Consider the following 12,293-nt stretch of genomic DNA (forward strand, 5'->3'; position numbering starts at 1 on the left):
CTGAGTGTAAGAAATTGAAACCTTTTCAAGATCCTATGGTGAATGAAACTTGAACCAGGTACTCCTTACGATAAAACTAGAATTTACACATAATTTAATTTCAGAGATCTGGAAGCAATTAGTTCATCTTTGAAGATAATTCTTGATTGGTCAAAGAGATCAGCTTTGTACGTAAGTCTTGATAGACCAAGGAGCCCATCATATGAACATAAATCTTGCGTATACATGAACGAAATGTATCCTTTAGATTTGAATCTTCACTTAGTATAAGAAGTTTAAAGCCTTATCGAGGTTGTATGGTGAACGAGTCATTAACCAAGTATTCCTTGTGATAAAACTAGAATTTCCGCACAATTTAATTTCTGAGATTAGGAAGTATACAGTTCATCTTTGAACATAATCTTGATTGGTCAAGGAGATCATCTTTGAACATAACTCTTGATAGATAATACTATGCATGCTCTAAGTGGTATCCAAACTGGCTATTAGGGTAGAACAAACCTACTGGTAAGTGGGGTGACACCTGAGAAAAAAAAAACTTTGACCAACCATTTAACTAAAAATAACGAAAAACCCTTACCAAAATTTAACCTTAAGAAACCCGGGTCAAAGCTCACCACATTGAACGGGCAAGTGTAATGAAAAGCAGAGAGTGAGAGAAGAAATGATGTCCATATTTAGGCGGGAAATGTGGAAATAGAAAGTTTGTTACACAATCAAAAACAACACTCTTTCAATTTTGATCATCATCACCATCACCACCATTACAGAAATAAAGAAACACAAAATTGTATAATTCTTAGAATTAATTTACCTTAAACAGAGATATGTCTTCTGAAATACAAGAAGAAAATAAAAATGAAACAACAACAGCAAAAATGGAGATGAATAATTTCAAATTCAATGTACATGCACCTGAATTTGTTCCAAGAACACAACCACAACAACAACAAACCCAAATGCCAATATCTGGATATATTTATCCATGTATTCATTTTCTTGGTTCTACTAGTAATGGATCTGATTGGTATTATGTTGCAGATCAAGAAACAATTCAGTTAATTCCTAATTCTTCTAACATAACACAAAGGCATTCGAAGAATTTCCTCACTGAAGATATTCGACATAAGATCATTAAACAGGTACTTATATCTCTTTCATGTGTATTTCTTGTTCTTTATTTCTTGCATTACATGTATGTTGTTGAATTTGTATTGTTTCCTGGCGGATAACATAATGTGAAATTTGGGGGCTTAGATCTTCCAAGATCCTGTATTCTTGATGAATTTCTGTTTGAGACGAAGTTGTATGTGCTCAAAGATTGAATTTACTCGAACTACAATCTGACTACCATTGTAACATTAGATCTTCTTTGCCTACATATGTATCTGCTCTTAAGATTTCCTTTCTTGAAGAAAGAAACTGATGATGATTGCTTGTATTGAATCTTTCCATGCTGAGATCCTGAATACCATATAAGGTTGAATTTTTGGTGGTGAATTGTATAAACTTGATCTATGCTGGAACAATGGATTGCGAGTACTTCGATAGTATGTATTATATAATAATATCCTTCTGAAACGTCGTTGGTTTCCTGTGCTTTATGTGCACACCTTACTTCCCAATTCCTATATCATTGTGAAATGTTATGTAACAGGTGGAATACCAGTTCAGTGACATGAGTTTATTTGCAAGTGATATCTTGATGAAACATATTAGTAAAGATCCTGAAGGTTACGGTAAGAAATTACATTCCAATTCGAAGTTTTTTCTAGCAAGATATTGATAAAAAAAAAATTATTCATCTTAAACCAAAACATTTCAACATTGATATTTGCAACGCAGTTCCATTATCTGTTATTGCCTCTTCAAAGAAGATTAAATCCCTCGTTAGTAACAGCCATTTGCTCATCCAAGCACTGCGAACATCCTCTAAACTTGTAAGTTGATGTCTAAGTTTTTTGTTTTATACTTGGACTAGTGACTAGAACAGTACGCTCTCAATTCCCTTCTTATAAATTTTGCTTGTTTGGCTCTGGTGTTGAATGAAGGTTGTTAGTGATGATGGCAAGAAGGTTAAGCGTAAACACCTTTTCACGGAAAGAGACAAAGAGGATTTGCAGGTGATTGCAAACAATTACCAACTAGTTTCTAAGATAGAAACTTTCCTTTCCAAAAACACTTGTTTTATGTAACCATTGTTATACTTTCAGGCGCGTACTGTTGTGGCAGAAAATTTACCCGAGGATTACACTCACCAAAATCTTGAAAAAATCTTTGGCGTGGTTGGAAGGTTGGAATTTCTTAAAACTAATAGATGATGTTAATATCCCACAATTTTCCAATACCAAAATCCTAACTTTTTCATCTTAATATAATGGACAGTGTGAAGACAGTTCGGATATGCCATCCCCAGGAATCCAATGTTTCTCGTCCTAAAGGAGATGTACTTATTAGTAACAAGGTAGTTAGCTCAAACATATTATACTCATCTTTGTTTCAGCTGATATGGTATTATATCTAAGAAAATTATCTTTTAATCATCGTTTCTCATAAAACCGTGTTTTATTGGCTTTCAAGCTCCACGCTCTAGTGGAATACGAAACTGTCGTCCAAGCAGAGAAAGCAGTATGTTCTTGATAAACTTAAGTTCAGTTCTCATCTTTAATCGTTCATGTATTTTCTTTGTTTTGCTGTTAATTGGTCTTCAATTTGATTAGGTTGAAAAGTTAAATGATGAAAGGAACTGGAGAAAAGGCCTTCGTGTAAGATTGCTGCTTAGACGCTCGGTATGGAATTTGACTCTTAACCATTTAGTTTTCCTATTCACTACGAATTTCAGGTGTTATGTTATGTTTCTGTGTTCATGTTTCTGTTGGTAATGTCCAGCCAAGATCTGTTATGAAGGTGAAGGTCTATGACCATTTTGAAGGTGTCTCGGAAGATGAGACTGCATCCCCTGTATCAGCGGATGAATCGTCGCAGCCTAATAACGTGGAAGTACAGACTGAAAGCAATGTAAGTGGTGCATCCCATGGTATCTTCATCAGTTTCGTGACTAAGATTTAGGAGAACATTTTTGAGATCTTATGTAATAATCCCATCAGAGAACAATATTCCTGTTACTTGAAACATTCCAGAACAGTAGGTACTTTGGACCATGATTGTTTATTGTTGCTAGATTGAAGATAATACTGCTGGATCAAAGAAAGGGTGGGCTCGAGGCCATGGAAAATATCGCGGACGTTCTCAGAATAATTCCGCTCGTGGTCTAATTGCTTCATCCCCACAATCAAGCTGCTTAGTCCAGTGTGAAGCATCAATTAATACCAATAAGCAGGCACCACGAGGACCAAGGATGCCGGATGGTACTCGGGGTTTCACTATGGGGCGTGGGAAACCACTAACCAGTTCTGCTGCGCAACTAGAGTGATGGTGGTGAGCAGTAAACTCATCTGGCTTACTTCCAAGGGCAGCATGCAGTTCTCTGTACGTAGGAGCTTTAATCATCTTTGCAACATTTTATCAATAATTCCCAAGTTAGTATATGATGTATCAGTATTCAAAACAAAAATCACAGTTACTGTCTCGACAATTTTTTTTCTTTTCCTTCTCGTTTTTTTTCCCCGGAAAAATGCTTGTTTTTCTTCAGTTTTGTAGATGATTTATTGTTTTTATAACCTTGGTTTTCAAATAATGAAAACAAAGTGTACAATTTTGTTTCTGTTGTAAAAGAAAAGAAAATGGTTTCTCTTTTATGAATCTTGGTTTCACTAGGTATGCTCATTTTTACTTCGGTACATGGTTTAGATCATAACATTTTGATTTTGAATATTTCTTACCATCTGGACTTTATTAGCGGAGGCTGAACTGTACGGCCTAAAAAATACTGCATTGCTGAAATTTCAGATTCTGTATCTGAATGGCACAATCTTGCTAGAGCTTAATAGGAGGGTCTTTCACAATAATGGCGCCTGTACTACACATTTTGCCTTATGCACGCAGGGTGGTGCGAGGTCTGGTGCACAATCTTGCTGGAGCTTAAAAGCAGGGTCTTTCACAACCATATCCATTCAACGGCGTGCCGATCAAATTCGCCTGCTGGTGGATGTGTTGCCGATGGGATGAAAACCCCTTTGAATCCCATTCACTGCTCAGGCCTAACTCGTAGCTGACACATTGCCAATTTGTCACTGAATCTCTGGCCACGTCACTCGTCGCCAGATTCTTTAACAAATTGGGTTATTCCCAAACTCGGTAATATTGCTTGTTTGTAAGGAACCCCAACCGGCCAACCCTAGTAGTCCCCTAGTCTTAATACAGGAAGGTGTACCCTCCGACTATAACACGGTTTCTTGTTCCTTGGTTATCAAGAAACAAACTCTATAAAAGTAAGCTCCGCATACTAGAATTCCAGATTTATCAAGTCTCGCGAGGAAACTCATCTCGCTCCTCTGATATCCTAATCAACCCACGAAAACAAATTCCACCCATGGCCAACGGAAAGAGTTTGATATGTTCTCCATTATCCATGCCAACTACTTTCTGAGAGAAGGTAAAGGAAAGAATTTAGTATATTCTCCATTATCAATCTATGCTGCTTTAGGATTATTAGCTTCTGGATCAAAAGGTGAGACACTAAATCAGTTATTATGGTTTTTAAAATCTGAAAATCTAGAATGTCTTAATAGGTTTTGTTCTCAGTTCATGAATTCGTTGAGTAGTGTTTCGATAAACAAACTAATATGGGGCAACTGTGGAGGACTCGAGTTGTCATGTGTTAATAGTGTTTGGGGTTGAGAAATCTTGTGTCCTAAATCCAAAAATTCAAAGAGGTTGCCAACTCAATATTTAAAGCAGAAGCACGAGCTGTGGATTTCAGATTTGAGGCTGATGAAGTGAGACTGATTGTCAACCAATGGGTCGAACAGAAAACCAGCGGGTTAATCAAAGATCTAATTCCGGAAGGATGTATCAACCGATACACAACGGTCATATTAGTGAATGCACTCTATTTCAAAGGATCATGGTGTCCGGATCAGTTTGATAAAGGCTTAACCAGGAACTCAGGTTTTTATTTACTTGATGGGCATTCCTCTGTTCAAGTACCATTCATGTTTAGTGGAAAGGAAAACCAATATATATCGTGTCACCACGGCTTCAAAGTACTCAAACTTCCGTACAAATTACAAGAACTTGAAAGGAGTCAACAATTTTCGATGTATATAATTTTACCGGATAAACGCAATGGACTTGGCGAATTGATAGAGATGGCAATCAATATCTTTTGGTGGATCCACCGTCGGTACAAACAAGATCTTTCGGGATTCCAAAGTTTAAAATAACGTTTGATTTTGACGCGGAAAGAGTTCTCCAAGAACTGGGATTAGTTTTGCCTTTCGATGAATCCGAAGCTGAATTGAGTGGAATGGTAAACTCAAATTGTTCAGTTAAATCTGTTATTCATAAGTGTTTTGAGGAAGTTGACGAAGAAGGAACTGAGGCAGCTGCTGCAACTGCTGTGATTATGGAATGTGGGTGTAGTTCGTGATCCGTCCGTGGATTTTGTTGCAGATCATCCATTCATGTTTATGATCAAAGACAATTCTACTGGAGTTCTATTGTTCACCGGATATGTTCTTAATCCCTTGTTAACCTCTTAGATTTTTGACGTGCAGAGGTCGGTCGCCCCCCTATCTACTCCCTTTATGCGTTAGATTCCTCTGTTTAATTAGTGCAAGTGAATAGTTCCAGACACAGTTTCTGCTGAGATTTTTTTTGCTATCTTTCGTCACAGGATTTTTACATTTGTCAAGAGTTCGAATCTTTTTGAACTTCTGATATTTTTTATTTTTATTTTCATTTAAACTTTTTGCTCAGTCAGTTTAAAGAGATAATCCCTGTTCTGATTATAACAATTTGATATTGGAAATTAAATTTGATTTAAGACTTCCATGGTCGGACACTGAATAATGCACCGAGAAAAATGACATGTCAACAACCCATCAAGGTCTCATCAAGGTCTCAAGCGAATCACACATGCAAACGTAGGATTGAACTCGTATGAATTGATTGGGATTTGGCCAGTAATCAATGAGTTTGGATAGCTGATAGACTTGGCGTTAATGAAAATGGTACGTCGAAGTGATTCAGTGAATATGTTTGCTCAATGGTTAAAACTAGAAATCCAGGTATCACCCAAAATTCAAAATATGTAAATTGACAAAAGATTGCAAAATGAACCCAGAATTAGTTACTTACACGTCATGCCAGATACTAGTTCGTCATTACTCTTTTGTAGTTCCTATTTTTGATAATGTTTCCAAACTCATTTACTAAAGTTTCCGATTTTTCCTTTCTCATTTTTCCATTTGTTGTGATTCTTGTGAACATGGAACTTCATTAGTATTAATCAAAAGAAAAGCAATTTGGCAAATTCAATCTAACCACTAGTCCATGAAACATTGCCGGTATCAAAGAGTGTCCGTTTTCGAATCTACAAGCATGTCTCTGAAAAGCTAAAAGCAAAATAATAGGATTCTTTGTGATTTAATTCATTTTCGTAAAATTTGTATCTCCGAAAATCGTGGAGCTCATTCTAATGGCGATTTTTCAAAAACTCAGTCTCCTCTTCGTTTCAATCCTATGTGATTGATTCAGTCTAGAAGTGTGCTATTCCGAACTTCTCCGTTGTTCAAGGACGGATCTTTAATCCTTCCCCTTGAGGCCGAGATTTATTGGGTAGTAGAGTTTTATCGTCATTGTTCTTCTTTCTTTACGATCATGAAACTAACACAGATTGCTCCATTAGTTTTTCGATCTAAATCGTTCACTTTTTCATGGACGTTCTCGGGTCTTAAATGTATTGAGAGGTTCAATACACGGTTCTCATCCGTGTATTACCACGGTTCTCATATAATCGTTCATATAATGTTGTTCTTACTAGATTAGCATTACCACGGTTCTCATCCGTGCTTTTGATGGCTTTTGAGGGGGAGTTTGAAGTGGGTAAAATTTGGTCTAAGAGATTTAATGAAACAGTCATTAAGATTCACTGGTTAGAGAATAATTTCGGGGAGTTCCTAAGGGTAGATGAAATCTCTCCATCATCATCTTCATCAGGTAACTTTATATGTATCCCTAATGGTAGAGCTGGATCAATATGGAAGAGGTTTTGGGAGGCTTTAAACCCTTCCTCTAAAGCTTCTCCCAGTTTAAAACCTGATATCATTATGGATCCAAAACGTTTTCCTCCGTTGAATGCATCAACATCTCATCAAATTCAAGTTACGAAGGAGGTATCAGATAACAAGGATTTTTATAATAAGGCCTTGGCAGTAGAAGTCCATAACTCACATGCAGGATGGAATCGAATTGAATTGGGTTTAACTGGTCTAATAAGTTGGATCTTCGATGTATCAATGGAAGATTGGCGTTTTTTAATACAAGTACAAAACAAATCTTCGACCAGTTTCGAGAAGAACATAATTTCATCGTTGGTAAAAATATATTCACTGTCAGGCGTTGGAGGGTGGAGGATGCTTTTATTCAGAAGGCCATTTGTTCTGACCATGATCATTGGATTGGCATTAGAGGTTTACCTTTACATCTTTGGAACGATCAAACTTTCGTCTCTATTTGTGGTTCGTGGGGAAGTTTTTTGGAAGTGCATCAAACTTCTGCAAATTTTTCAAAATTAAATGTTTGCAAAATCAAAATAAGAGCACCGATTAAAAATATTCTAACTGCAGTACAGTTCAAAGGTATCTGGGTAAGTATCGAATGGATACAAGAATCCTCATTTCAGTCGCATCAATCTGTGTATCATCCATAGATTAAATCTATTGTGGTCATACCTGGTAACTTGCATGTTTCGAATATTTTAAGAGTCATCTCTTTCCATTCCTGGTACAATTCATGTGAATACGAGGGCAACAATATCTCATTCTCCGGGAGTCACGCCAAGAAATAATTCATCAGTTTCGACAACTTCAAACTCTTCCTTTTCAAATTATTCTACGTCTAACTCGGCACTAAAAGAGCTAAAAAAAGGTTTGGAGGAGAGTGTCTGAATTGCATCTAAAGGGTAGCTCATCTAATATGGGTAACAAAATGGGTCAAAATGTGAAATCTGGTGCGGATGATGTATGCATTCCATGGGTCACGTTAAGACACAAGAAAACAGGGTCGAAGCGATATATGGACCATAAGAGGGGAGTGGTACATATGAATCCAGACTTGGATATGGGTATCGGCTCTACACCAGTGGGTGGAACTCCTGTCCATGATTCGATACAGAATATGGGTTCTGATATGGGCCAGATGGGGAGAGTGGTATCTTCGGGTGCGGTTTTAGACCCAGATATCGGCTCTACACTAGACAAGAGTGGAACCCTGCCCATGACCCGTTAAATTCTGATATGTTAAATGGTGACTCAACTGCCACATCTTTGGTTTTTATCGATTCATCAAATGATCTTTTGAGAAAAGAAAATGAGGTTGCATCTCATATTATTTCTGTCGAAAAAGAAGATCTAGTTTCTGAAATTAACAAGATGGATTCTCATTTGGCTTTCAATAAGCAACTGGGTCTAAACGTTGATCATCCAGCTATGCTGCCGATTTGCAAAGATCAAATGGAGCGAGTTTCATCTAAGCCACTAGTACAAATCTTCACATTGGCCACACTTAATCACCGTGTCCATAGGCTTTTGGTCATATAGATTTTTTTCACTCCAAAAATGTGGCATCAGGTGCCGTGACAAAGAGGTACCTTTATGGCTACATAAAATTTGAGTGGCTGTAAAATATGATTTACCATGGCCATAACTCTATAACCGTGTCTATATGGTACCCTATTTTTTAAAGTAGTTGAGCATTTTTTCTTCATCCATGGCCATAAGTTCCTTATAGCCACACAATTAATGTGTAATGTGGCTATTGTTTACTTTAAAGCTACATGGATTTATTTAAACCATGGCCTTTGCTAACAATCAGACACACAAAAGACATTTTATCATGGTTGATTCGTGACCTACAGTCACATTGAAATTGTAACACCATGGCAATAGACTTTCTTAAGATACAATACATGATTTCAATGTGGCGATTGTTTATCCTAAAGCCACATGGATTTATTTAACCATGGCTACATCTATTATATAGACACGCAAAATAGTTTCGGTATGGCTAATTCATGTCATATAGCTACACTAAATCTATAGAACCGTGGTAATCACTATCATTCAGTCACGCAAAAAAATAAAAATAAATAAATAAATGGCTAGTTCATAAGCTATGGTTACACGCAACCTAAAGCACCATGACCAAAAGCTTTATAAAGACGCATCAAATGTTTTCAATGTGGCTGTAAGTTACGTTTTGGACACATGAAAACTGGTAAACTGTGACCGTATTTCATATTCAGCCACAGAAAGGCACAATCTTCTGTTATTGGTGTCTTTAGGCCTCATATGTATGTCCAGATATTAAGAACCTATTGGCCTCCTATTTGTATTAAATGTAGCAAAGTAGAATCTATGGTCATTAATACAAATTAATCACTGATACTAATGAATCTGTTTACTAAAAAATTCTCAGATACTCTTTATTTATCATTGAAAAATTATTGTTATTACATTTCCAGAGAAAATTCCTAAAGGTAGATCATTAAGTAAAAACATGGAACACATATTCATCACCACTGTTAGATCTTCGAAGACGATTAACCACCAAACTATCACCTTTAATTCCAAGTCTTCCCACCTGAGCACAGTTTCCTCTACATCTCTGTGTGTAGCTTCTAATTAAGTACCTGCAAGAGAAAGAGGGAAGGGGAACAAATTCAATCATCTGGATGGAATGTTGCAAAGAGAATTATTACGATCTTTTATAAGAATAATCTATGTCTTAAATTAGAGATTATACCACGAGAACATTCATTAATAAAAATAAGAGATTGTGACAACTTTGTATGCACCATAATGACAAAAAATTCTAATTTTGCTGTGACTAGAAAGGGGAGCCTGGAGAAGTCAATATTTGGATACAAAGGAAACATGCAATATGAGTGGGAAAAAAAGTACATATCGTATCCTTTTTAACCAAAAATTAAAAAAAATGACACAAGTAGGAGATGAAGATTGAAATACCTTATTTTCAATCTCTTAGCTTTTTCCTTCTGAAGCAAAACAAGTCTCTTAAGCAGATTGTAGGCGATCTATGAATTACCAAGAAAACATAAAATGCAGTGCCAAAATTAGAAAAATTTGAACCCAAACAGAATACAATTGTATTAACAACTAAACCACTGTATTAGATGTTCAAAACTGCAATTTAGTTCTCAGACAACCACAATGTTGCGGCAACTATTCAATGAAAGCAAGTAATTTCCCTCCGTCCCTAAAAAATCCCAATGTACAACATCGATTCTATAGAGAAAAAAGATAATTAAGTATCAGACACATGGATGAGCTCTAGAAGATCTAACTGTCGCTCGGAAACATCTATTACTTGTGGAGTCATGGGGCATATGGGGGGTGACCTCCAGCGTATGAGCTACGCCAGGCAGATGAGCAAGCGGTAAATAAGAACACGAATGTTCATGTAATTGGATTCTATAATGCCAATCTTAGTAATAAGCAAATTATTTATCAGTTATTAATGTAACTAGCAAGACGAAGAAGAAGAAACAAATAGGAAAATAATAAGATCATTAAATTGCGCCAAAAAGTCATGGTCATTAATAAAAAAAAAGATAGAATTGACAGGTTATTCCATATATGATTTCAAGATAAGTGTGTCAAAGTGTAAGGATGAGATGGAGAGGCATACCTATAGTGGTGCTGAGTTCAGTAGTAGCACTGGTCCTTACTATGAGAGGGAACAGAAAATAAAGGGAACTAAAAAAAGTGAATCATATGTAAAAGAAAAGCTTTCAGTAGTAGCACTAGTCTCCTCTTCCATAACCCACAGAGAACCGATAAGACTCAATGAAAACAAGAGCTGATAATTTTATTTGAGAATAAGGTTACATAATCGAAAGCAAATTGCAGAAGAAGCTGATACACCAACATCAAAGAACATCGATTATATTGCAGGGAAATCTACCAAAGAAAAAATGGAGAAGTTCTCAGGAATGATACATGCGAAGGGTAACTTCAACTCCCAAAAGCGTACATCATCCCCTGATTATCACTGCACAGTCCTTTAATCTCAGCAACCAATATAAAGAAACATTACTCTCAATAATTTTTCTTTCTTTCACGATGAAAAATAATCTATCTCTGCAACATCTATCCTAGAAATCAATTGATAGTGATCATAAATGTTAATTTCAATGACTTCAACGAAAACAAAATCTTGAGTTTAGATTTTTACGATGTGGTTTAAATGTAAATCAATCATAGCTACAGAAAACTAATCAGAAAAAAAAGTTCAATCAGGATCTCTGAACTCAAGATTGTACTACAATTAGAAGAACAATATATTGACAGATAAAGATTAGTTAACAACCAACATTAAATTGTGAAACACACACATAAATAAGTCCAAAAGAGAGTAAGGAGGGTATTGTTATCATCGGTGGTGGTGATGGTGGTGTATCCAGTTCATGTTTATCTTTTTCCGGTGTAATATCATCCGCTTGCATTTTTACTCTTCCCAGTTCACTGGAAACACAAAAGGGAATGATGTGCTTCAGGTACACCTGCACAGTAGAGAAAAAAAAGGCTTGGATTAAAAAACAAAACAAAAAAATATCTCTCAAAGCAAATCAAATAGTATATGAAAAATCAAGTTTCATTGACAAATAAATCAATTATTGCATACTTACTCATCATTTTCATCACTTCGATTAGGGATTGTGTATGACAGATTGGAGTTTCTGGTTTTGGATTCACGGTGGAAAATATGGGAGTTCTTGGATTTGAAAAATAATGCGGTTTTGCTTGTTAGGGTTTTCACGAGGTTCTGCATCTTCACAATTCACATTAGAGGCGGAGGTGTTCTCATCTCTTTCAGTGATACAGAGGCAGATCTAGAGACGACGGTAAGTGGAGGCGCATAGACAAAAGCGAGAGAGAAAGAAAAAGGAATACTGTATAGGGTTGTACAGTATAAAGTTTTGAAGTTTCAATGGAACAAATGCATCAAATATTTGATGTTCAACAAATAAGAATATGCCACGTTGAGATCATGATGGTTTGACTTTTTCATCCATAATCTAAACCGTCCACTCAGAAGGCCAAGCAAGTATGAAGTATATAGCCAAACACGCTACTTCTGTTGGCTCC

General features: G+C 36.3%; 1 protein-coding gene and 1 long non-coding RNA gene across 2 annotated transcripts; one reads left to right on the plus strand and one right to left on the minus strand.

Moving 5' to 3' along the window:
- Positions 1-632: 632 nt before the first annotated feature.
- LOC113286209 (la-related protein 6C-like) lies at positions 633-3,780 on the plus strand. The gene is made up of 10 exons (XM_026534891.1): positions 633-1,142; positions 1,658-1,739; positions 1,846-1,940; positions 2,052-2,123; positions 2,214-2,293; positions 2,386-2,464; positions 2,581-2,628; positions 2,721-2,789; positions 2,890-3,018; positions 3,182-3,780. Exons 1-10 carry the CDS (start codon positions 828-830, stop codon positions 3,431-3,433), a joined length of 1,221 nt encoding a protein of 406 aa, XP_026390676.1. The 5' UTR covers positions 633-827; the 3' UTR covers positions 3,434-3,780.
- A 5,820-nt stretch (positions 3,781-9,600) lies between these two features.
- On the minus strand, positions 9,601-12,058 carry LOC113286210. The gene is made up of 3 exons (XR_003329166.1): positions 11,834-12,058; positions 10,152-11,707; positions 9,601-9,814 (listed from the first exon to the last, which is right to left on the minus strand). It is a non-coding gene; the product is annotated as an uncharacterized LOC113286210 (long non-coding RNA).
- Between the last annotated feature and the right edge of the window lie 235 nt (positions 12,059-12,293).

This window comes from Papaver somniferum, chromosome 6 (genome assembly GCF_003573695.1).
Source record: "Papaver somniferum cultivar HN1 chromosome 6, ASM357369v1, whole genome shotgun sequence".
NCBI lineage: Eukaryota > Viridiplantae > Streptophyta > Magnoliopsida > Ranunculales > Papaveraceae > Papaver > Papaver somniferum.

Excerpts from the sequence above, each read along its gene's own strand:
- LOC113286209 (XM_026534891.1), top strand. The coding sequence starts at position 828 with ATGTCTTCTGAAATACAAGAAGAAAATAAAAATGAAACAACAACAGCA. Across the intron at positions 1,740-1,845 it reads TAAAGATCCTGAAGGTTACG|TTCCATTATCTGTTATTGCC; the intron begins GTAAGAAATTAC and ends TTTGCAACGCAG. Across the intron at positions 3,019-3,181 it reads AAGTACAGACTGAAAGCAAT|ATTGAAGATAATACTGCTGG; the intron begins GTAAGTGGTGCA and ends TATTGTTGCTAG.